Raw genomic sequence first — 25,160 nt, 5'->3', positions numbered from 1 at the left:
ACGCTTGGCAAGAGTAGCCAGGCTGTGCTGTGGCTGCCGCTCCTCCCGTCTGCACAGCCGCCTGAGGTGGTTCTGCAGAAGTGGACCCCAAGGCCCCTTCTCTATGCTGAGATTCCCAAGGATCACTAAGGGCCCTGGCTTAGGAGGCTAGTCACGGGACACCTGGGTTGACAGCGCCACCTAGTGGCCCATGGGGACGGGACACTAGAAGCATACGCTCCCGGCTTTCCTCCAGGTGAGCTCTTCCATCTCGGAGAGCATCCTGGACAGTGTGACCGTGACTGGCTTAGGGTGATGGCAATGAGACAGAGGTGAGGGGCGAATGAGAGATGTTTGGGGAAGTTGAATCAATTCAATTTGGCATCTAATTGGATGTGAAGGGGGAAAGTGAAGGTCTAGCAAAGAACTTGGTATTTGTCCGATGCAAGAACAAATACACAAATGAAAAGGAAGTCTCAAGAAGACAGAGCTGTGTCCTGAGGGTCTGGTCTATGTCGACAGGATCAGATCCATCACCGTTTTAAATGATTCCATCCCAAAGGCCCTTCGCTGGGGAGGAGTCCTCAACCTCCTTCAGGTCCTTTACTTCCCCATCATAACAACGCCTGTCGTCATGGTAACCCCGAGTGTCTTGGATGAGAAAAGGCAGAAAGCTAGCCCCAGTCTAGGAGAAGAATAACTGGGAAGGAGAGAGCAGAGGGTGGACTTAGGCCACATTGGCCACATGGGCAGTGGCCCTGCAGTGGCCCCTCAGCCTGGGTGGCCTCCCTCCTTGGGGATGATCGATGTCTTCAGGTCCAACGTGCGCCTGAAGTACAACGTACGCCTGGGTACAACATGGATTCTAGGATTAAGGATCCATTTTCCTATGAAAATAAACAAAAGAAAAAAGTTCTCCTGACAACCACAAATGAGATCACAGTGCCTTCAGAGAGCACTAAAATGCCTTTGATTTAAAAAAAAAAAAAAAAGAGCAGCCCTAGCCAGTTTGGCTCAGTGGATAGAGCATCAGCCCATGGACTGAAGGGCCCTGGATTTGATTCTGTTCAAGGGCATGTACGTAGGTTGCAGGCGTGATCCCCGGCCCAGGTCAGGGCACGTGTGGGAGGCAGCCAATTGGCATCAATGACTCTCACATCAGTGTTTCACTCTGACTCCCCCTCTCCCTTCCACTCTCTAAAAGTCAATGGAGAGACATCCTTGGGTGAGGATTCACCAAACAAACAACAAAAGCCAAAACCAAAGCATCCTAATGAGTGAAAATGGGTGGTTTAGAAGGTAAAATGCCAATCACAGGAGTTTGGCATCGTACAGAATTCTGTTAAGGTGACAGTGTCAGATGTCCCATGTTATCTACAGTTAATGCCTGCTCAACACCTCAGGACTTTGCTTTGTGGGTAAAAACAGACCAAGCAAACAACCTTTTGCTTGTCCTGAGATTTCTCTTTGGAATCTGTAGACAAGCCTGCTGGCTCCTTTTATGGTGGAAAACCCACAGGAGGGAGATAACTTTCCCAAGTCGGCGAGTCACAGACTGAAACCCAGCGGACTATGGCCGGCCCACTTGCTGCTTCGCCCCCGCTGGCCTAGGTGACTGCTCGCCCTTCATATAAACGTCCCTTTCCAATATAGGCGTGCAGTCAGCCAGGACCAGCCATCTTCTAAGCCGCCTGTTAGTAAACGTCGGCACTGCCGTTGCCATGCTGACTGTCTGCGTCTGCGTGGCCTGTGCTCCCTCCTAGGCCGTCGGGCGCCCGGGGCTGCCGGGACCCTCCTTAGACCCCCACCTGGAAGTGCCCCAGCATCTCCCGGTGCCTAAGCATCTGCCTGGTTCTGGGGGCGCTGATGAGCCCAGCGACCTGGAGGAGCTGGAGAAGTTTGCCAAGACCTTCAAGCAGAGGCGCATCAAGCTGGGCTTCACACAGGTTCGGTTCTGTGTGGGAGACGCAGGAGACGGGGCTCCTCGAGGCCAGGTCTCAAGAGCATCCTGAGGCCGGGCGTGTTGGGGGCGAGCGCATCCTGCGCCTGTGGCATGAGCCCTTCGTGGCCCTGAGGACACTGTGGTGGAGGGGAGAGAAATGAAAGCCAGGCAAGGGCCAGGTCTGTGGGCACGGACCCTCAGAGTCCATAAAGAGAAATAAGGGGGAGCCAACTAGAAGGGAGCGGAGGGGACAGGTGGTGCTCCGGTGGTGGGTGTGGACCTGGCAGAGTAGCGGCCTGTCTCTCATCCCCCCTCCCTGCCCCCAGGGGGACGTGGGGCTGGCGATGGGGAAGCTGTACGGCAACGACTTCAGCCAGACCACCATCTCACGGTTTGAGGCCCTCAATCTGAGCTTCAAGAACATGTGCAAGCTCAAGCCGCTGCTGGAGAAGTGGCTGAGCGATGCCGGTAGGCCTCCCTCAGGGGCGCAGGGTGGACGGGCCCTGGGACAGCCTGCAGGGGAGGGGGGCGACTTGTCGGTGCTGGGTTTTAGGCGGTCCATACCCCACACCCCTTCCTCCTTCCCCTGAGTCTGGAGCCAACTGAGAAATGAGACACAGGCACAAGGAGAGGAGCACGCCAGCTGCGTGGCTCACAGCTCCCGCGGCCATGGAAACGCGCACCTGCTCCCACCCCACCCGGAGCCCCAGCCTAGACCTCAGCACAGCTGGCCAGGATGGAGTTGATCTGCCCAGGCTGCTGGCGGGACCAGGGCTCGGTCAGGGGAGAGGGAGGCGGGCTCTTGAGCCACTGGAGGAGGAGGCAGCAGTCCTGACAGGGACAGGAGGTCGTTATCTGGCTGATCCTGAGAAGGCTCTCAGAGGGCAGGGCTAGGTGAGCGAGACACCCAGCACACGGGTCGGGTAGGGAAAGCCTTACAGCGGGGGTGGAGTTTGCAGGGAACTGCAGTCGGTGTGGAGGCCGGAGGCGCCCCGCAGGGCGGGGAGGTAAGCCTGGGGACAGTTTGGAATCATGAGCGGAAGCGTTTGTTGTCAGGGACAGAGCTTCTCAGCTACGGCACCAACAATAGCTGGGGCCAGATACTCCTGTGCTGTGGGGGGCCGTCCTGTTTAGCACCAGCCTCGTTCTCTACCCACTGGATGTCTCCAGATATTGCCAGGGGTCCCCTGGGGGAGTCTCGGGGGTACCAAATCACCCTTGCTTGGGAACCACTGGTCTGGCTGAGAGGGAACGAGCAGAGCCAGGGCCAGGGCCTCTGTTTGGTGGAAGTGAGGGTGGTGGTTACCGTGGAAACCGGGAGGCGGGCAGCAGGATGCCACCCCCTTGGAAGTCCTTCCACTTGGAACGTGGGAGGGGCAAGGACGCCCCCCCAGACGGTCCCTCCACAGCTTTTACAGCAGCATCGAAGCGAGGGCTACGGTCAAAGGGCCCGAGGGTCCTTGGGGAAGGGCCTTAGAGATCATTTCTAGGGGGACCCCCATTGGAGCCTGGAACCTTCCTAGGGAAACGCCGGCCTCTGAGTCAGGCCGCCGTGGCCGGCACTTGCACAGAAGAGCAAACGGCCTCCGACCAGCTCAGCCGCTCACCCTGTGCTGGGCTCAAAACAACTCGGGGACCTCCTCCCGGAGCTCTGGCCGCGCCCCCCCAGCCCACCCATGCCCGGCGGCTGGGTGTCCCTGGGCCGGACCCACACTGGCGGCCCTGCTGGGGGGCGGGGGCTCTCCGCCCGGAGCCAGGAGCAGAGGCCGTGTGGGGCCGACCGCTGCCCTGGCTGGGGGAGGCCTGTCCGGAAACGGCCCCTGCAGAGCCCCCAGGAGCAGAGGCGCTGGACCGCGGTCCGCTCAGCCTTCTCTCGCCCGCAGAGTCCTCCCCGGCGGACCCCGCGGTGAGCACCCCCAGCGCCTACCCCACCCTCACCGAAGTGTTCGGGAGGAAGAGGAAGAAACGCACCAGCATTGAGACCAACATCCGCCTGACCCTGGAGAAGAGATTCCAGGATGTGAGTGGCCCCTTGGGGCGGGAGCGGGGGGCGAGCGGCACGTGTGGGTGCGTGAGCGGCACATGTAAGCCCCTTGGCACCAACCCCTGGGCACCAGACGCCTGTTGTGGGAAGAGGCTAGAGAGCACACACTCCCCTCTGTAGTCACCCAGGTGTGTGAGTGACGGTCTGCCTGTTATCTCACATCCCAGGAACTTCCTCCCCCACTGACCCTTCTTGCCCTGATGCCTATTTGGGGCCCATCGCTCCTTCCACTGGGAGATTTAAAGAATGGAATATTGCCCTGGCTGGTGTGGCTCAGTGGATAGAGCCTCAAACTGCAGACTGAAGAGTCCCGGGTTTGATTCCAGTCAAGAGCACACACCTGGGTTGTGGGCTCAATCCCCAGTAGGGGGCGTTCAGGAGGCAGCCCATCAATGATTCTCTCTCATCATTGATGTTTCTATCTCTCCCTCTCCCTTCCTCTCTGAAATCAATAAAACTATATTTTTAAAAAAATGGGATACGGATTCCCAGAAAAGAGTGTAGCTCTATGTTCAGTTGAAGTAGAGGGAGCACAGCCAGGGCATTGTATAGAAATTCTTTACTTTCTGTGCATTGTTTTATATTTTTCGAATTATAAATGTAATAAATGCTTATTGTACACAATTAGGAAAAGACAGGGATGGAGAAGAAAAAAATTTAATTGTCAAATGCCATCTAAATGTGTTTCCTTCTATTTCTCTTTTCCACACACATTTAAATACTTGCAATCATATTACATACATACAGATTTTAACGAGGAGCCAAAGCATAGTCTTGAACCTGTATGTTGAAGCTAATAATATCAACTCTGTGTCCCCCTGGGAGCTGGGGGAGAGAAGAGAGGAAAAGAGCTTCTAATCAGGGTCCTTAGGTACCACTCCAGAGCCTGCATCTCCATCACACAGGCCCCTGAGGACGTGCCTGTGGTCTCAACCAGCCGCGCAGGCCCAGGCCCCAGGCCGGCCGCCCTTAAGCAGAGGCTGCAATGCATCTGGTCAAGGAGCTGGAGGCTGCTTCCTGCTGGCAGGACCCCAAGAGCTGGCTTTTCCTTCTGATTCGGTTTCTCAGAGCAACAGGGGGGCCTAAGGGAAGGTGTCAGAGGGAGGGAAGAGGGCAGAGGTCAAAGACGGGTGGGTGTTGGGGGGCAGAACTAGAGTGTGATCTATATATATATATATATATATATATATATATATATATATATATATATATATATATATATATATATATATATATATATATATATATATATATATATATATATATATATATATATATATATATATATATATATATATATATATATATATATAATTTTAAAAAATATTTTTTTATTGATTCCAGAGAGGAAGGGAGAGAGAGATAGAAACATCAGTGATGAGAGAGAATCATGGATCGGCTGCCTTCTGCACGCCCCACACAGGGGATGGAGCCTGCAACCCGGGCATGTGCCCTCGACAGGAATCGAACCTCTGACCTCCTGGTTCAGAGGTCGACGCTCAGCCACTAGCCACGCTGGCCGGGCAGGTGTGATCTGAATTTCCACAGTCTTGATGGGTGTACAGGCTTCAGCTGTATCCTTCCCTATTTGGGGGCAGGACAGGAGGCAGTGACACAAGAGAAGCACCAGATTGTGAGGACAGAGCACAGAGGAGGGCACCTGGGGCTCTTGTCCCCACGTGACTCACCAAGGACTCGTCTTTGCAGAGCTTCCCCTGAAGGAAGGAGCAAGAGAAGGACCTGTGGCAGGCCCGTGTGCAGCAGCTCACACACACTTTCTAATTTAATCTCACAATAATCCTCCAGGGTAGGCATTGTTATTCTCATTTCACAGATGATAAGACGGAGGCTCAGAAAGGTTAAGAACATTTCTTAGGGACACACAGGAAGTGATGAGCGAGTATTCCATCCTAAGTCTGATTCTAAAGCTTTTGGTCCATCTGTTGTTTTATCCTGTTTCTGTGGAACATCTGTCCCTCACCCTCAATTCTTGACCCCACTCCTTTCTTCTCCTGACCACTCCCTGTCCCTTCGGCCTCTGTAGAACCCCAAGCCGAGCTCAGAGGAGATCTCCATGATTGCAGAGCAGCTGTCCATGGAGAAGGAGGTGGTGAGGGTCTGGTTCTGCAACCGACGCCAAAAGGAGAAGCGGATCAACTGTCCTGTGGCCACACCCATCAAGTCACCCGTCTACACGTCCCGTCTGGTGAGTGGCCAGGAACTAGCTGTGCCAAGCACTGAGGGCGACGATGCCTGGAGGGGAAGATGGGGGTGGGGCTGCTGGGTACATGATGTAAATAAATCAGCAAAGAGATGCTGTATATTCCGTATCTAATGTCAGGAAGGAGAACGAAGGGTAAGGAGAGAGAAAGTGATCGTGAGGAGATGTTTTTAATAGAGATTCAGACGCTCTGATAAGGTGACATTTGAGCAGAGATCTGAATGTTGAAAGGGAAATATCTCAAGGAAAGTATTTCAAGGAAAGAAGGACCAGTGAATGAGACGTCTGGCATGTTAGAGGAACAGCGAGCGTGCCAGTGTAGCCAGGGTGGCAAGGAAGGAGGCCACAGGTAGGAGATGAAGTGAGAGAAGTAGCAGGAAGCAGGCCATTGGAAGGACCTGGCTTTAGTTTGTGTGAGAGAAGCCACTGGAGAACTCTGAGCAGAGACGCCTGAGCCGCCGACAGGAGCTGCTGTGAGAATAATGTGTGGGAGCAGGGCAGCCAGGAGAACGACAATCAGGCTAGGAGGCCTGGAGGCTTGGGCGAGGGTGGTAGCCGAGGTGGTGAGGCGAAGTGGTTGGATTCTGAGTCTGCTTCACTGTGGAACCAGCAAGAGGTGCTCACCGCTCAGACGTGGGCTGAGAAACGAGGTGAAGGTGACTTCCAGGGTTTTGGCCTGAGCAGCTGGTTGGAAGATGCTGCCACTTTTTTGAGATGATGAAGACTCAGGAGGAACAGGTGTGAGAAGGAAAACTAAGAATTTAGAGTTGGTCACAGTAAGCTGGACATGAGTCCTAGACACCCAAGAGGAAGTGTCAGGTGGACAGTTATATCTGTAATCCTGACAGACAGGGAGAAGTCGGGCGGGAATAACATGGAGGTCAGGCAGATGTGGCAGTTTGGAGAGGAGAAAACATCTTCTCTCTCCAGAGGAAAGATGATGCCTAGAGGGTGGGGTGGGAAGGTTCTTATCCATCCTTGGGGATGGGGATGGTTGAAGGTTAAGGTCGTGGGGGGTAATGGGGGTGCCCTTGAGTCTTTAGCATTCACAGACAAACAACATTCAGCCTCGTCCAGGGTGGGGCATAGCTGTTTCATAAAACTGCGCCGTTGTTCATTCCTTCACCAAACACTTACTGACTGTCTACCACTATCTACACAGAGAAATAGTCCGCGTCCCTCTCCCGGGGGACCTCACTGCCTAGCGGGGAAACAGTCAAATAAACAAATGATAAACCACGTGATAATGTCTCCAGGAGAACTTAGTAGTCACAGCTAATAAAGCCTTGGGAGGTGGTGGTTAGGGAAGGCTTCCCTGAGGAGAGAATTCATGCCTGGGCTAAGTCTAAAAGGCAAAAAGGAGTGAAGAGGCAAAAAGGATGGGGGAAGTACAAGAACATGGTACAGGTCAGGGAGAACATGTGGTACATTCATGGGACTGCAGGTGGTTCCATGGGGAGGCATGTAGAAAGATGAGGCCGGATAGGTGAGCAAAGGACAGGCTGAAGGGCCGCTGTGCAATGCTAAAACCCTTAAAGGCGTAGAGAAGACGTGGGAGGATTTTTAAGCGGGACACTGGCATGATCATATTTGCTTTTTAGACTAATGATCATTCTCACGTCAGCGTAAAAGGTGCTCTGAGAGGCTGGGAGTTATCCAGTAGAGAAATGAAGGCTGAAGCAAAACCAAGTGGTAAGAATGAGGGGGATGGAGAGATCCAGGAGATAATTAGAAGGTGGAGTCACTAGGTGTTGGCTAATAAACGGAGAGGTGGGTGGGGCCGTGGAGAGTAGTGAGGAAAGAGACTGCTCTGGGATGGCTACCAGCATTGGGGCTGGGCTGGCTGGGTAGGTGGTGATGCCATTGATAAACAAGCAAACGCAGGGGAGGAGCTAGCTTGGGAATTGGAAAGAGTGACCATTTCAGTTCTTTCCATTATTATGATGTTCAGTGAGGCCTGTGGGACACCCACGTGGCAGTGTCCGTGGGCATTTAGAACTGTGGGTCAGGAGTCAGGGAGAAGGCTGGAAGAGAGATGCGGGCCAGCAGTGAGCACACACACGGTGGTTGAAACCCGGGGTGGAAAGGAGCCCACCTGTGGGGTCTGTACGGAAGCAGCAAAGAGGAGAGCCCGGTCTCAACCCTGCAGGACAGCAGCACTTGAGGGACTGGCGAAAGGAGAGCGTCAGGGGGAGAAGGGAAGGAGACGCAGAGCAGCAGGAATCGCGGTGAGATGGATGCAGGGGAGTGAAGGGGAGGGGAGGAGCTCTGTGGGCTACGGAACGCTGACAAACACAAACAAATGAGGTCCGAGAGGACCGACGCCCTGTTTATTTGAAGAGCGGATTAGGAGTTAGCATGAAGAATAGCATGGCGGGCAGAAGGGCGGTCTGTGAGGAGGCATGGAATTCCAAACAACATAATATCTTTGGGGAAACACACGCATTTCAGTCTGATTGGAGCAAAGGGTTTGGGACTAAGTCAGAGAGATTGACAAGGGCCAGATCATGACGAGCCTTGATACCAAAATACTCTAAAAACTACGAGAGTCCATTAACATTTTAAGTTGGAAGCCTTGTGGCTTTCAGTCATCATTCCTTTCTTACGCATTTCCTGAGGACCCCGCATGCTTGGCCTTGGGATACAGTGGCCTGCAGGGCCTCTGCAAACTGTTCACAGCCAGCAGGGAAAGCCGACATGAAGCCTGTGCTGAAGCCTGCAGAGAAGATGTGGGGCATTGAGGGCCCCAACCTAGTGCAGGAGTCAGAGCTTCTCTGAGGAAGGATGTTCACACTGACAGCAGAGAATGAGGGGACGTTAATGGGGAAAAGGTGCGAGCTGGGAGGACAGGGAGGAGAGGGTACAGGCAGAGGAAACTGCGCAGCGGCCCTGAGACTGGGGTGTGGAGAGAGGAAGCAGGGAAGGCTGGAGAGGGTTGGGCGCAGCGAGTGAGAGAATGTGGCCGAGGCAGGGGCTGTAGGGTGTGGTCGGCCTTGTTAAGGAGCCTGGGCCACATCACAGCAGCATTGGACCTTTCCAGATGGTGCTCTGTTTAGAGCAGATGGGAGACAGGTGCTCACTTTGGTTCAATCCCAGCCAAGGACACGGGCACGGAGAAGAGCGGTGGCGGCATGGAGGAGCGTGAAGGAGCGTGACTCTCTCTCTCTCTCTCTCTCTTAAATATTTTTATTGATTTCAGAGAGGAAGGGAGAGGGAGAGAGACAGAAACATCAATGATGAGAGAGAATCATTGATCAGCTGCCTCCTGCAGGCCCCCTACTGGGATTGAGCCTGCAACCTGGGCATGTGCCTGACTGGGAATCGAACCGTGACCTCCTGGTTCGTAGGTTGACGCTCCAGCTCTGAGTCATGCCGGCCGGGCAGAGCCTGAGTTATTCTCATCCTTCATCCAGCACATTCCTGCCGAGCACCTGCAAGCACCGCACAGACACTGAGGACATGCACAGGAGCACCCTGCCCTCGTGAGCGACAGCCTAGTGGGGAGGGCGACACTGAATACATGTTTGCAGTAGTGCTTGTGGGTTCTGAAGAGAGCAGAGAGAGAAGTGTCTGACTCTGTCTTCCTGGGGCCCCATTGGGACCGTCTCTGTGGGATTAGGACAGAGTTTCTCCGCCTCTGATATGAAATGATCTCCAAGATATACAGTTCGGGGAAAAAAAGGCAAAATGGTGCAGACCAGTGTGGGCAGAATGCTACCATTTGCAGCTGCAAAAAAGAAGGGTCTTACCCTTTGAGGCCGCATGGAGGGGCCTGGAGAGCATGATGCTGAGTGAAGTAAGCCCGTCAGAGAAGGACCAGGGTCACATGATCTCACTCACATGTGGAATCTAAGGAACAAAAGAGCTCCAGAGGCGTGGGTGCATGGAGCAGACTCACAGATCTCAGAGGAAGGGAGAGGGAACAGTGGTCAGAGATTAACGTAAGAACTAATATGCATATTTGCACGGTCTGTGGGCACAGACAATAGTGCAGTGAAGGTCGTTGGCGAGGAGGGAACCAGGTGGAAAGGGCAATGGGGGCATCGCAATACTCTCAACAATAAAGATTTTAAAATTTTAACATTAAAAGGGAAAGCATGTATACGTCTGCTTGCACGTGTGTGAGCTGTCTCCAAAAGGAAACTTCTTAGAAGCTGCTCGCAGTGACTGGATGCATTGTTTATTTAACAACAATGAGATTGCTGGGCTCGGCAGCAGGGAGGGAGGAGAAGAGAGATTCCTGATAACACATCTCGCCCGGCTGACCCGTGCTGTGCCTGCATGGCACTGAGGAGGCTTGCTGTGCAAAGGCAGCAAACGCAAGGAGCAGAACCAGCACTGACCCATTAGGAAGAGAGCGTGCGCTGCCTCCTGCTGGACTGGGTGTTACCAATGGGGGTCAGAGGAGGAGTTTCAAATGCAGCTTCCTGAGCAGAACTTTCTTTCAAATCTTTAAAAAGCATCATCAGAGCTCCCCTGTCAGCGTGAGGAGAATGGGGGCAGGGTATGAAGACCTCTGTTCACTGAAGAGGAAAACAGCATCTAGAGCAGTGGTTCCCAGCCTTCTTTTGGCCATGCCCCACCTGAGCATCTCCAAAACCTGATGCCCCTGTGACACAGAATTCTCATCATTCAAAAAGTGAACTATTCATGTGGAGGAAGCCTAAATGGCCATGAACTTGGTCTAAACAAGCTTCCAAAGAATATGGCATCCATGAAAGAGAAAAATAAAAGAATGAAAGGACAGGTGAAGTAGTGAGGAAGAAATCACTAAGAAATTGTTTTTAAAAATCCTATCTAATAAAAGGGTAATATGCAAATTAACCGTCACTCCATCCCAAAGATGGTGACACCCATAGCCACAAGATAGCGATGCCCAGTCCTCTCAGCCCCGCTGGAGTCCCCCAGTCCCGGGGGGCAGCCACTGAGAACGGGCAGCGTGAGCGGCCTGGCAGAATGCTTGCTTCGCCACCAAAGCGATGAGGCAAGTGTTCCACCGGCTGCGGATGGGCCTCTGGGCCACGGAGAGCCTCTGGGCAGCAGGTGCGGAGTGGCCAGGCCCCACAGAGAGCTACTGGCGCATGGATTCGTGCGCAGGGCTACTAGTAATAATAGTAATATGAAGTGATAGGAAAAAATAGCAAATAAAGTTTCAAAACATATAATAGAGAACTGAAATGCATAAATATGTCACAATATACATTTATATACTGTACTAGAGGCCTGGTGCACAAAAATTTGTGCACTCGGGGGGGTCCCTCAGCCCGGCCTGTGCCCTCTCGCAGTCTGGGACTCCTCGGAGGATGTCCACCTGCTGGCTTAGGCCCACTCCCTGGGGGATCGGGCCCAAGCTGTCAGTCAGACATCCCTCTGGCAGCCCGGCAGCCCTCGGGGGATGTCCACTTACCAGCAGGGAGCAGACCTAAGCTGCAGTCAGACATCCTTAGTGCTGCTGAGGCGGCGGGAGAGGCTCCCGCCACCACCGCTGCACTACCCTGGCTTCTGGATGAGCAGCGCTCCTCCTGTGTTGAGCGTCTGCCCCCCGGTGGTCAGTGCACATAAAAGCAACCAGTCCAGTCATTCCGTCATTTGGTCAATTTGCATATTAGCCTTTTATTATCTAGGACTGTATCACAGTTCTGGAGCTGGAGTCAAGATGTAGGTATCCCCCAGTGTTGGTTTCTTCTGTGGGGACCCTCACCCCATGGGGGTTTGGCCAGCCTGGGGGAGGGGCTGAGGGTCGTTTTCAGGCTGGCCACACCCCCTTCAGGGTGGGGATCCCCACTGGGGTGCCTGGCCAGCCTGGGTGAGGGGCTGATGGCTGTTCTCAGACTGACCAAGCCCCCTGGTGACCGAAGCTCCCAGCCTTTCCTCTTTTTTTTATTCGCTCCAGCTCCGTGGCCATGGTTGACTGGAAGCAGGTATCTGGGGTTTATTTACCTTCTATAATTGAAACTTTGTTGCCTTGAGAGGAGGCAGCAGCCAGCCGGGAAGCTTGGCTTTCTCCATCATTGGGGCAACCAAGCCTCCTGCTTGCTCCTCCGTGGTGGCTGCCGGCCGCCATCTTGGTTGGGTTAATTTGCATACAGTCGCTCTGATTGGATGGTGGGCGTGGCTTAAGGCATAGCAAAGGTAAGGTCAATTTGCATCTTTGTCTTTTATTAGTGTAGACTAGTGGCCCAGTGCATGAAATTTGTGCACATTAAAAAGGAACTAATTAGAGGAAATATTTTAATATTGCTATTTGCCCTTTCTCTATAATAGAAGTGTCAGAGATTAAAGAAAATTAGTAAAACGTATATGAAAATCTTCCTCCTGTCAGAGTCTGGGGCATGCTACAGGAACCAGAGTCAAGTCCCCGCCCACCCGTGTGCACCTCAAAATCACGCAAGACCCAGACCCGGCTGGCCCCACCCCTGTCAAGCCCTGCTGGGCAGGGGGCACAGCCTCAGGTCCCCTGGCCTGGGTGGAGGGTGTGGCCTGAGGTCCCCTGTCAAGCCCCGCCAGGCGGGGGGTTGCAGCCTCAGGTCCTGCTGATCGCTCATTACAGCTTGTTATGGGAACCCCACCTCCACTGTGGGTGCAGCCATCTTGTGATGGCATGACGGTGTGAGGGTTAATTTGAATATTACCTCTTTATTATATAGGATATGAGGCCCCCTAGAACCATTAGAAATGCAAAAAATTCACTGTTAATAACTCATTCTAGAAATGCCCCCCTTAAAAGTCAAATGGCCCCCTGTGGGGCGTGTGCCCCACGCTGGGACCCACTGGGCTAGAGACATGACGGCTGCCAGCTCCCTCAGGAAGGAAGGGCTGACGCGTCACTAGGCTCACTCTCTGCCAGGTGCTGAGTTGGGAGTTTCATGGACATGATCACACTAAATGTTAATGGAAAGAAACTGTGAGGGAGGGTTGCTGCTATGTCACCAATTCCCAGTGGGTTAAGTAACTGGCCCAGAGTCACATGGACAGTCGATGGTGGAGCCAGGTCTTCTCCCGCATCTGCTGGGCTCCAAAGCCCATTCTACCGATTCCGTCCTGTTCCAGGTGCTGGGAGAGCCGTGTTGGGGGAGGGCTCCTGAGTTGTGTGGGAGGGTAGACTATATCTTTCGTCTCCGCCAAAGCCCAGCACTGGTGATGCTGTGAGTCTCCAGGGCAAAATTAAAAGCTTCAGAGACCAAAGTCCAGCTCCTCCAGTGACCTCTGGAGGGTCCACACTGGGCAGCCTGAGGCAGGCGGTGAGGCCCCTGAGCAGAAGCAGGAAGCAGTGGGGCCGATGGGGAGTGCCCTCCATTGCTGAGCCTCGAGCACAGCTGGGACCCGGTGGTGCCCAGGAAGCTTCCAGGCTCACACAGCAGGTGGGCAGGGCCCCTGAAATGGGACAGAATGTGGGTTTGGACTGGGAAATGGGCAAGAAAGCAAAGACCTGGTCTCTGCACCCTGGGCCCAGCATGCCGGGGGCGCCCCGGGTGGGAGCAGGGCAGGACATGGACATTTACACGCTTGTGTCGCCTTCCAGGTCTCTCCCTCCGGGTCTCTGGGCCCCCTCACCATCCCTCCCGTCCACAGCACCATGCCTGGAACAGGTGAGCTCTGAAATGCAGCTTCTGAGTGGCGCCAGAGTTCCTCTAAATAACGCCATGTTAGCACTGAAAGGCACTGGCCTAAGTCAGAACTCCTAAGGGGTGCAGTCTAGGTGGAGGGAAGGGGCCCTGACCAGGTAAGTTTGTGGGATGCTGAGCAGGCGAAGTTTTGTGTGTTTCTCGGGTTGTTTTGCTCGCAGCTCTTCTCAGCACTCGTGTGCATCGTACATTCCTACCTGAGCCGTGTGGGAAGCTGGAGGCAGGCAGGGTTTTCCAAACCAACGTTCCACAGAGCCTGCTTTTCAGCAAGTGCCTGTAGCGTTTCAGAAAGCGAAGTAGGGTGGCCATGGGTCGGGATGCGCCATAACTATCAACAGTGCTTCTCACCGCTCTTCAAAGCCCTCGTTTGGGTGGCGAGATATGTGTCACCTCATCTATGGGATGCTGTTTGGAAAACTCAAATGCAAGAGCCCAGTTTAACCCAAATCTGCCATTGGATGGAGGACACAGGAGTGTGAGGGCTGCCAGGCCAGTCGCCCACCACAGGGACTGCCTGGTCCCCTCTCTCCCTGTTGGGCTTTTCTCGAAGACCATGGACCTTTTGTTTATGGCGATGGGAGCACCGGAGGCTGGCGATCTCGGACTGTGCTCTCGACTCTCTTCCTCCCCTGCTCCCTGCTTCCCTCCCCCTCCTCTTCCTTCCTGTGGGTTCCTGTTCTTCCCCTCCCACCTCTGGTGTTGGGGCTGCCATGCCCCCCGCCCCAGGCTTGCCCTGCGTGGGGATGGCTCTGGCCTCCGCCCTGCTTGTGTTCACGAGTCTAGGATGTACAGAACCAGCCGTGCATGCGACTCCTCAGGGCCTGGTTAGAGGAGAGCACTGGCAGGGACCTCCTGGGTCTGGGAGCTCATGCCAAGATGGCAGGGCCGGGCGGATGTATGGGGCAGGGAAAGGGCGAGAGCCCTTTGGGGTCCCTGCAGGACCAGCCACATGACTCCCTGTGTTTGCCTCTCCTCATCCTCAGTGACCTCATCCTGTTCCCCTGGGAGCAGCAGCAGGCCCTCCTCGCCCAGCGCAGGCCTCCCCACTTCTTCTCAACACAACGCCAAGGCAGCGGCCAACTCCTCCAGCCTTGGCTCTTCAGGGTAAGGTGCCGGGAGAGGCCGGCATGCGGCTGGGCCAGGGGCATGTGAGGGGTGCGGTCAGAGCCTTGGAAAAGAATGTGATCATGGGTCGGACAGGGGGATAGGATGGCAGGAGGGGCCAGAGCGCAGAGTCCAACTGGGCCTGGCCCAAGGGAGCAGGGTCCAAAGAGGGGCTCAGCCGCTGAGCATTCTGGGCAGGAGCTCCCCTCCCTCTGCCCTAGGAAGGGGGACAGGCCCTCCCTTGCGTAGGAGTTCCCACTTCCTGCCAGTAGCCGGAGTTTCCCACGTGGCTGACACAGCGAGAGCGTGAAGTTAGGGTGCACGTGAGGGAAATAGCCTCTTGGGTCAAAGAATCTCCTCTGAAGAGTGTTCTTAGAGCTGGGGGGGGGGGTCCCTGACCCAGAACCCAGGAGATGGTGGGAGGTGAGAGGGCAGAGGCCTGGCTGTGCAAAGAGATGAACCCCAGGTTCAAGACCCGCAGCTCAGGCAGGTGGCCAGCTCTCACCGGCCAATGGCTGCACTGCAGCCACTGAAAAAGAGAGAGAACCCTAAAGTCCACCTGGAAAATGGTTGTGAGACGCAGTTCCTACACCACCAAGCTTGTCCTTGTGGGACAGTGGCCGCGGGCTAGTGCGCACGCTGTCGGCTCCAGGACCCCAGCCAGCAGGAAGCCCAGCCCACCTTCCCACCATCCCACCATCCCACCTCCCCACCGTCCCACCTTCCCACCTTCCCACCTTCCCGCCTTCCCGCCTTCCCACCTTCCCACTGTCCCACCTTCCCGCCTTCCCTCCATCCCACCTTCCCACCTTCCCGCCTTCCCGCCTTCCCACCTTCCCACTGTCCCACCTTCCCGCCTTCCCTCCATCCCACCTTCCCACCTTCCCGCCTTCCCGCCTTCCCACCTTCCCACTGTCCCACCTTCCCGCCTTCCCTCCATCCCACCTTCCCACCTTCCCGCCTTCCCGCCTTCCCACCTTCCCACTGTCCCACCTTCCCGCCTTCCCTCCATCCCACCTTCCCACCTTCCCGCCTTCCCGCCTTCCCACCTTCCCACTGTCCCACCTTCCCGCCTTCCCTCCATCCCACCTTCCCACCTTCCCGCCTTCCCGCCTTCCCACCTTCCCACTGTCCCACCTTCCCGCCTTCCCTCCATCCCACCTTCCCACCTTCCCGCCTTCCCGCCTTCCCACCTTCCCACTGTCCCACCTTCCCGCCTTCCCTCCATCCCACCTTCCCACCTTCCCGCCTTCCCGCCTTCCCACCTTCCCACTGTCCCACCTTCCCGCCTTCCCTCCATCCCACCTTCCCACCTTCCCGCCTTCCCGCCTTCCCACCTTCCCACTGTCCCACCTTCCCGCCTTCCCTCCATCCCACCTTCCCACCTTCCCGCCTTCCCGCCTTCCCACCTTCCCACTGTCCCACCTTCCCGCCTTCCCTCCATCCCACCTTCCCACCTTCCCGCCTTCCCGCCTTCCCACCTTCCCACTGTCCCACCTTCCCGCCTTCCCTCCATCCCACCTTCCCACCTTCCCGCCTTCCCGCCTTCCCACCTTCCCACTGTCCCACCTTCCCGCCTTCCCTCCATCCCACCTTCCCACCTTCCCGCCTTCCCGCCTTCCCACCTTCCCACTGTCCCACCTTCCCGCCTTCCCTCCATCCCACCTTCCCACCTTCCCGCCTTCCCGCCTTCCCACCTTCCCACTGTCCCACCTTCCCGCCTTCCCTCCATCCCACCTTCCCACCTTCCCGCCTTCCCGCCTTCCCACCTTCCCACTGTCCCACCTTCCCGCCTTCCCTCCATCCCACCTTCCCACCTTCCCGCCTTCCCGCCTTCCCACCTTCCCACTGTCCCACCTTCCCGCCTTCCCTCCATCCCACCTTCCCACCTTCCCGCCTTCCCGCCTTCCCACCTTCCCACTGTCCCACCTTCCCGCCTTCCCTCCATCCCACCTTCCCACCTTCCCGCCTTCCCGCCTTCCCACCTTCCCACTGTCCCACCTTCCCGCCTTCCCTCCATCCCACCTTCCCACCTTCCCGCCTTCCCGCCTTCCCACCTTCCCACTGTCCCACCTTCCCGCCTTCCCTCCATCCCACCTTCCCACCTTCCCGCCTTCCCGCCTTCCCACCTTCCCACTGTCCCACCTTCCCGCCTTCCCTCCATCCCACCTTCCCACCTTCCCGCCTTCCCGCCTTCCCACCTTCCCACTGTCCCACCTTCCCGCCTTCCCTCCATCCCACCTTCCCACCTTCCCGCCTTCCCGCCTTCCCACCTTCCCACTGTCCCACCTTCCCGCCTTCCCTCCATCCCACCTTCCCACCTTCCCGCCTTCCCGCCTTCCCACCTTCCCACTGTCCCACCTTCCCGCCTTCCCTCCATCCCACCTTCCCACCTTCCCGCCTTCCCGCCTTCCCACCTTCCCACTGTCCCACCTTCCCGCCTTCCCTCCATCCCACCTTCCCACCTTCCCGCCTTCCCGCCTTCCCACCTTCCCACTGTCCCACCTTCCCGCCTTCCCTCCATCCCACCTTCCCACCTTCCCGCCTTCCCGCCTTCCCACCTTCCCACTGTCCCACCTTCCCGCCTTCCCTCCATCCCACCTTCCCACCTTCCCGCCTTCCCGCCTTCCCACCTTCCCACTGTCCCACCTTCCCGCCTTCCCTCCATCCCACCTTCCCACCTTCCCGCCTTCCCGCCTTCCCACCTTCCCACTGTCCCACCTTCCCGCCTTCCCTCCATCCCACCTTCCCACCTTCCCGCCTTCCCGCCTTCCCACCTTCCCACTGTCCCACCTTCCCGCCTTCCCTCCATCCCACCTTCCCACCTTCCCGCCTTCCCGCCTTCCCACCTTCCCACTGTCCCACCATCCTGCCTTCCCACCTTCCCACCTTCCCACCTTCCCACCTTCCCACCTTCCCACCTTCCTGCCCCGCCGCTGGTGCTGGGCTTGCTCTCTCCCTCCAGGCCCTGGTACCGATGGAATCACCCCACCTACCTGCACTGAGCCGTGGGCAGCGCCTCCGCCCCACAGATGCTCCCAAGCGAGCAGAGGGCACCACCACCACGAGCCTGAGCTCACCTTCTCCAGACAAGGCCTCGGAGGCCTAAACCGCGATTGGCTCACGTGGGGCCCCCATGCCCTGGAAACACGTCTGTCCCGGAGCTGGTCTTACTGCCTGGCCCATCGCTAGTTCTGTTTCAGGCAGCGTCGCTGCCCAGGCCTTTCCGAGAAAGGACATCTCGCCTTTGCTCTCTGCCTCTTCCGGGGACAGCACGCTGGGTGCCAGCCAGCAGGTTTCCAGGTCCTGTGACTGCCATGCTGGGTGCCAGCAGGGTTCCAGCTCCTGGGACAGCCACGCAGGGTGCCAGCAGGGTTCCAGCTCCTGAGACAGCCACGCAGGGTGCCAGCCAGCAGGGTTCCAGCTCCTGAGACAGCCATGCTGGGTACCAGCAGGGTTCCAGCTCCGGGGACAGCACGCTGGGTGCCAGCCAGCAGGGTGCCAGCTCTGGGGACAGCCACGCTGGGTGCCAGCCAGCAGGGTGCCTGCTCTGAGCTCCTTCTGAAACCCGGGAGGAGCTGTGAATCTGCCGCCTCCGGCAAAGCCTCACTGTTTCCTCTGCTCAGCAGCTTTTTCTGACTGAATCTTCTTTCACCCGGTGTTCTCCGTGGCCCTGCCCCCTTGCATAGGACCAAACCCACTCATGCTTTCATTCTCGAAGTTCCCTCCTCTTTAGAGAAGGACAAGTCCCTCCGTCCGGGCGTTTCTCTGCCCCCCCCCCCTGCCCAGGCTCCCTGCCAGCTACACCTGTCACCAAGCCAGAAGCTTGTCCCTCTCACCTGCCCTCAGCTCAGCCTCCCTCCGTCTCCCGGCAGCAGAAGGAAGAACAATGATGCTATCAAAATGCCTGTATAGAGCCCTTTCCTGGTTTTTTTTTTTCATTATGTTCTTCTCTCCTTACTGTGGAATTTTCCAGCAAAATGTTTAACTCAGGTGTGAATTTCAAACGTGTCTCTGTAGTATTTTATCATCTTTTTAAAAAAATGAAGAAAAGGAAAAGAAAAAACACCAGCGTGTGAAATACTGTGCTAAGTCCCACAAGAGTTCCCACGTGGGCTGGGAATTCTTGTTAACGTCATGGAAACACCCCTGCCATCTCCTCTGTGGGCCACTGTGCAGAGATGTCACAGGAAGCCATCCTAGAAATAGAAACTTAAAAATAAAATCTGCATTCCCAAGGAAGTATGGAGATTTGGAAGAGTCTCACTGTCCCACGTGAATTTGTATAGTGATGACATAAGCGATTCCACGGCTGATCAAACCAGGTTGAGATGATTGTTCCGTGGCTTTTGTTGTGGGCGGATGTGAGCGCATGTGATGAAGGGGATGGGGAAAATGTCTCAGATCAATACATTAAGCCGATTACTCCCCAAACTAAAGCTGCAGATGCCATACATTCACTCGGGGCTCTAACGAATTGAGAGTTCTTACTTTCTGACGGAACTGCTTGGAAGGCAGAGGAGGCGGTTTCCTCGCTTTGTGAGTGGGAGCATGGGAAACACTCACGGCCCAGCCCTTTGAAGACGTAGCTGGGATGAACAGCTCATACCTCAGACATCCCGAAGGCCCATCGTTCCTAACTCATCATGGAAAGCAATAGATAGTTGAGGCGAATAGTAACTTACTAACCTATGCATTTGGCTTTGCCATGTGCTGTAGCTTTGGTGAGGGCGTGAGAGGCATGGAAACTGTCCTCTGGTTTTCTTAGGTTATAAATACCTAAATGGTCACCATTCCTGAGGTAGGCACTGACCTGTGGGACGGGGGAGGGGGTACTAAGATTAGGATTAGACATTTGTTGCAAATAATAATATCCAAGTGGAAAATATATACATAAATGATTAAGAGTTAACTGCTCTTTTTAAAAAGATATATATTTTTTTATTGATTCCACAGAGGAAGGGAGAGGGAGAGACAGAAACATCAATGATGAGAATCATTGATCGGCTGCCTCCTGCACGCCCCACACTGGGGATCCAGCCCACAACCCAGGCATGTGCTCTTGGTCGGAATTGAACCCAGGACCCTTCAGTCTGCAGGCTGACGCTATCCACTGAGCCAAACCAGCCAGGGCAGAGTTAACTGCTCTTGGTGTTTAAATGGGGAATATATTAAGAAGTAGGAGAGGCCTATTGGCAGTAGTTAGTTTCTCAGGAGAAGTACTAGTTGAAAGGGCGTGGTAGGTTACAAAAGGAGCAAGAGGAGCCTTCTGCAGTCATGTACGTCTATGAAAGGACCACTCCGCCCCCAGGCCCGGCTGCCATCCATGCCCACGTATGCATCTATCTGTGTGCGCTCTCCCCTCGCCAGGTGCTCACTCCCCCACAGCAATCCCGGCTGCCTGGACCCTGCTCAGATGAGCGCTACAGGTGGATCTGCACTGTCCCAGACTCCGGTTTGCATCCACGTGAACTTTTAAAAAAATACTTTGGTTTTATAGCAGTTTCAGGTTTACAACAAAATGAGACGATGGTGCAGAGATTTCTCCTATCCCGCTGTCCTCACACAACACAGCCTCCCCCATTATCAGTGTCACTCATCAGAAAGGACTTTTTTTTTTTTCTACCAAGGATGAAACTACATTGACACATAATCACTCAAAATCCATAGTTGACCTTAAAGTTCGCTTGGACAAAAGTGTAATATGTTCATCATCATCCTATCATAACGAGTCTTTTCACTGCCCTAGAATCCTCTGTGCTCTGCCCATGTCTCTTTCTTCCCCCTACACCCTGGCCAACCACTGATTGCTTTACTGCCTCCATAGTCTGGCCTCGTCCAGATGTCAGAGAGTTGGAGTCACGTAGCGTGTAGCCTTTCCAGATTGACTTCCACTTTGTCGTATGTACTTAAGCTTCCTCCATGTTTCTAATGGCTGGTAGCTCATTTCTTTTTAGCTCTGGGTAGTAGTCCATTGTTGGGATGTGCCACCGTTTACCCATTTACCCACCTACTGAAGGGCGTCTGGCTGCTTCCACGTGTTGGCTAATACCAACACAGCTGCTGTAAACATCTGTGTGCAGGCTTTTGTGTGAACATAAAACTTCAGTTCCTCTGGTGAGTGCCAAGGAGCATGGTTTCGGATTGTATGGGACGAGTGTACTTAGAGCACATTCATAAGAAATGGCCAGACTGTCTTTCAAAGTGGCTGAAACATTGTGCATTCCACCCGCAAGGAACGAGAGGTCCTGCCGCTCCACATCCTTGGCAACATTTGCTGCCCTGTTCCAGATGCTGGCCATTCTGATAGGCCTGGAATGGTATCTCCCTGTTTTAATTTTCAGTTCCCTGATGACCTATGATGTGGAGCATCTTTTTATAATCTTATTTTCCATCCGTTTACCTTTTTTTGGTGAGCTGTCTGTTAAGGTCTTTGGCCCATTTTTCAAACCAGTTGTTTGTTTTCTTGCTGTTGAGTTTTAAGAACTCTTTGTATATTTTAGATAACAATCCTTTATCATATATGTCTTTTGAAAATATTTTCTGTCAAATCTGTGGCTTATCTTCTAATTCTCTTGATATTTCCTTTTGCAGAGCAGAAGTTTTTAATTTTAATGAAGCCCAGCTTTTCAATTATTTACTGGATAGAGTATGTCTTTGGTTGTATCTAAAAAGTCATCATCATATCCAGGGTCATCTAGATTTCCTCCCATGTTGTCTTCTAGGAGCTTTATTTTTTTAAAAATATATTTTATTGATTTTTTTACAGAGAGGAAGGGTGAGGGATAGAGAGTTAGAAACATCGATGAGAGAGAAACATCAATCAGCTGCCTCTTGCACACCTCCTACTGGGGATGTGCCCGCAACCAAGGTACATGCCCTTGGCCGGAATCGAACCTGGGACCTTTCAGTCCGCAGGCTGACGCTCTATCCACTGAGCCAAACTGGTTAGGGCTAGGAGCTTTATTTTTTACATTCAGGTCTACCATTCACTTGAGTTCATTTTGTGAAGAGTGTAAGGTCTATATCTAGATTCTTCTTTTTTTCTCATTGCAGGTGGATGTCCAGTTGTTCCAGAACCATTTGTGAGCACTGTCACTTCTCCATTCCATTGCCCTAGCTCCTTGGCCAAAGATTAGGGGAGAATTTATGGGAGTCTATTTCTGGGCTATTTGACCATGATTAGGTTTTCTTAATCCTCACCTAAGAAGATATTATGTAATAGTATACTAGAGGCCTGGTGCACGAATTCATGCACCAGTGGGGTCCCTCAGCCTGGCCTGTGGGAATTGGACTGAAACCAGCTCTCTGACATCTCCCAAGGGGTCCCAGATTGCGAGAGGGTGCAGGCCAGGCCGAGGGACCCCACTGGTGCACGATTGGGGCTGGAGAGGGACATGGGAGGTTGGCCGTAGGAGGGCTGCAGGGCATGTCTGGCCCGTCTAGCTGTCTCAGTTGGCCAGACCCCAGCAGCAAGCTAACCTTCCGGTTGGAGCATCTGCCTCCTGGTGGTCAGTGCATGTCATAGCGAGTAGTTGAGCGGCCTTAGCATATCATTAGTATTTTACGCTTTGATCAGTTGAGCTGTCAACTAGATGACCAGACACCTAGCATATAATATTTTATTATATAGGATACATATACATATATATAAGTATATATATATATAGAGAGAGAGAGCAAGAGAGAGAGAGAGAGAGAGAGAGAGAGAGAGAGAGGAGAGAGAAACACTGATGTGAGAGAGAAACATCAATTGATTGCCTCCTGTATGCGCCACAAGTGGAGATTGAACCCACAACCTAGGTGTATGGGACAATGCTCTAACCAATGGAGCCACCCAGCCAGGGCTGGGCCATGGTTTTTAATGAAAAAAATAAACAGAATTATAGTCTACCTGCTCATCTTCCAGTAGCTTTCACTGTCTGTTGACTTGGGCAGTAGCTGAATAGATTCAAACCTGAAAGTGAGTGTTGGTTACGCTTCGGGTCTGCACGATTCCATAAAACTCACATCCCAGTACAGTCTAAGCTGAGCTTGCTTAGCTACTTCAGCATCTCATTAGTCGCTGGAGAGCCTCAGGCCAACAGCCAGTCGTTGTCCGGGGGAAGCTTTTCAAGTCTCATGCTTCGATCTTTAGTTGACTCAAGACCCGTGGGCCCTGGTGTGGGCTCCCAAGACTAAAGCTTTTGGATCCAACTCAGAGAATGAGCTGAGTCCTGGGACTCGGTTAGGAAGCTGCCCTGAGCACCCAGGCTCCAGGTTCAGCCCCCCCGCTCCCACGTGCACTCAGAATGATCCTTTACCTCTCACACAGGGCACTTGCTGGCCCTGCTGCCCCTCTTGCTGGCCTGAGAGCTCCTGGAGTGGAGGCTGTCTCTTTTTCGTTGTGTCCCCATGACTAGCATTGTGACTAGCCATAACAGGCAAAGAAGATTTTCAAAAATTGAATTTAATTTTTTTCTCTAAACAACGTCTAATGCCCTTCACCAGGGAAAGGAGCTGCGATTGCAGGAAAGTACAGGATGTACCTGAGGGGATTGCAGTGCTGCAGGGCAGTACATCTCAATGGTGAAGGCACCCCTCCAGGGCCACACTGCTTGGCTCATTCTGCCTCCTGCTCACCCCAGCATCTCAGCCAGCTCTGTGCCGGTTCTCGGTTGTAAAATGGACTAACAATAGAGTAACTCAGAGCTGTGAGAATTAAAAGAGTTAATATATGTAACATGCCTGGCGCTGTTGGTGGAGAAGTGACCTGGTGTTGGACCAGCGGATTTAGACCAGACCTGGGTGCAGCACCCTCGGTGCTGGAGTTCTGGCTAATGAAGAATTCAGAGCCAAGGCTCAAACCAGAAGACAAAATTTACTTAGAAAGTCACCGAGGCAGGAAAAGTGAGCCAGCTGGCATGGGCTCATGAAGCAAGTCACAGAGGCAGAAGGAGGGCGCTTGGAGCTAGGAGAGGAGAGAAAGGTAAAGGTAATGCACGGGGCAGGGCGGGGGGGGGAGGTTCGGGTGTCCTCCCCGAGGGCCAGCGCACTGAATCCTCGTTCCAAGGGCTTTTATGAGGGTGGGAGTGTCCCTGGGGCTCCCAGGGGAGGACCTTACCAGAACATGACCAGCTTCCCGGTGTTCCTTCCCGGGGGGTGGTATCCACTGACTGGCCGGCAGGGCAGGGCTCCAGAGTCGATGAAGCTGGTCCTGTTGTCAGTCGTGGCTGCTTTTCTGGGCCTGGAGCTGAAACAGAACCGAGGCCTGGATGGATTGGGTGGGGGTCAGAACCTCACGGTCCTGGGGGCTCAATGCTGAAGGGCTGTTCTCTGGCTCCCTTGTTCATTCTCCCTCTGAGGGGGTCTCATCCACATGACAGGCAACATGCCTGGGGGAGGAGGGGTCAGGGGAGTATCTGAACCCCATGACCAGTGAAGTAAAGGTCAGGGAGTCTAAACCGCATGACCAGAGATGTGCTTGGGAGGAAAGGTCGCTCTGGAGGAGAGGTACCCGTCTCCTCAGTTCTGCCCCTTGCTAGGCACCAGGGCTTTCTGTCCCTGGTCCATTGTCCTTGCTCTGCACGTGTCTGCCTCGCTGCCTTCCACAGAACAATGCCTGGTACATTAATAAGTGTTATCTGCTATACTTGTGATCCTTATTGTCATTGTTATTCCAATGAATTGGGGGAGAGCTCCCTGTCCGCTGCTGTCCCTAACAGAATATAACTCTTCTGGGAATGTCACTATTGACAAGGACCTGACTTGTGGAACAAGAATTGTGCCCACAGATATGTGAATCCCAACAGTTCAATCCCGGTAATGAGCCGCGAACCTGGAATCGCAGTCATCCTGGGATACAGGTCCAATCGAGTCTTCCCTGGGAGGACTGGCGCCTTCTCTCCTGCCCTGAGCCTTTAGGCACCTGACGCTCTTTCCTGGGGAAGGTGGCAGCCAGAGCCAGCTCCAGATTCACTCCAGAAGGAAAACATTCTGCACAAAACGAAAGGGGGAAAGGCTAAGGTTTGTGTGCACCCCCTTAGGGCAGTGGGTCTCGTGTTTCCTTCCTCCTGCTGTCGCCACCTCTGATCTCTCTATTCCAACTCACTGGTACCAGGCTGTCTTCTCAAATTCATTTCATACTGATTTTAGCTGAGTGTTTGTATAGCAGGGATTCTCAACTTAGGAGCACGTTGGAATTACCTGGGAAGCTTTAAAAAAAGATGGCTACCCACACAGGCTCTGATTTGTTTGGGGTGTAGC

The 25,160-nt window shown here is 54.2% G+C and overlaps 1 protein-coding gene across 2 annotated transcripts in view; it reads left to right on the top strand.

Annotated features, from left to right (window-relative positions):
- POU2F3 (POU class 2 homeobox 3) overlaps positions 1-19,157 on the top strand; it is a 76,921-nt gene extending 57,764 nt beyond the window's left edge. Inside the window, exons 6-13 of one of the 2 annotated variants that reach the window (XR_001359595.1) lie at positions 1,743-1,925; positions 2,248-2,389; positions 3,805-3,941; positions 6,010-6,171; positions 13,709-13,775; positions 14,795-14,915; positions 17,881-18,210; positions 18,371-18,391. Coding sequence is in view for 1 of the 2 variants with exons in the window: in XM_014528960.1 (XP_014384446.1) it covers positions 1,743-1,925; positions 2,248-2,389; positions 3,805-3,941; positions 6,010-6,171; positions 13,709-13,775; positions 14,795-14,915; positions 17,881-17,920 (852 nt within the window). In the remaining variant the exon portion in view is untranslated. Of the gene's footprint in view, positions 1-1,742; positions 1,926-2,247; positions 2,390-3,804; positions 3,942-6,009; positions 6,172-13,708; positions 13,776-14,794; positions 14,916-17,880 lie in introns of both variants that reach the window. The other variant, XM_014528960.1, reaches the window with a different exon arrangement.
- The last annotated feature ends 6,003 nt before the right edge of the window (positions 19,158-25,160 follow it).

Source organism: Myotis brandtii, unplaced genomic scaffold (genome assembly GCF_000412655.1).
Source record: "Myotis brandtii unplaced genomic scaffold, ASM41265v1 scaffold666, whole genome shotgun sequence".
NCBI classification, from domain to species: Eukaryota; Metazoa; Chordata; class Mammalia; order Chiroptera; family Vespertilionidae; genus Myotis; species Myotis brandtii.
Note: the sequence above shows the minus strand (reverse complement) of the source record. Positions and strands in the feature narration are given on the sequence as shown.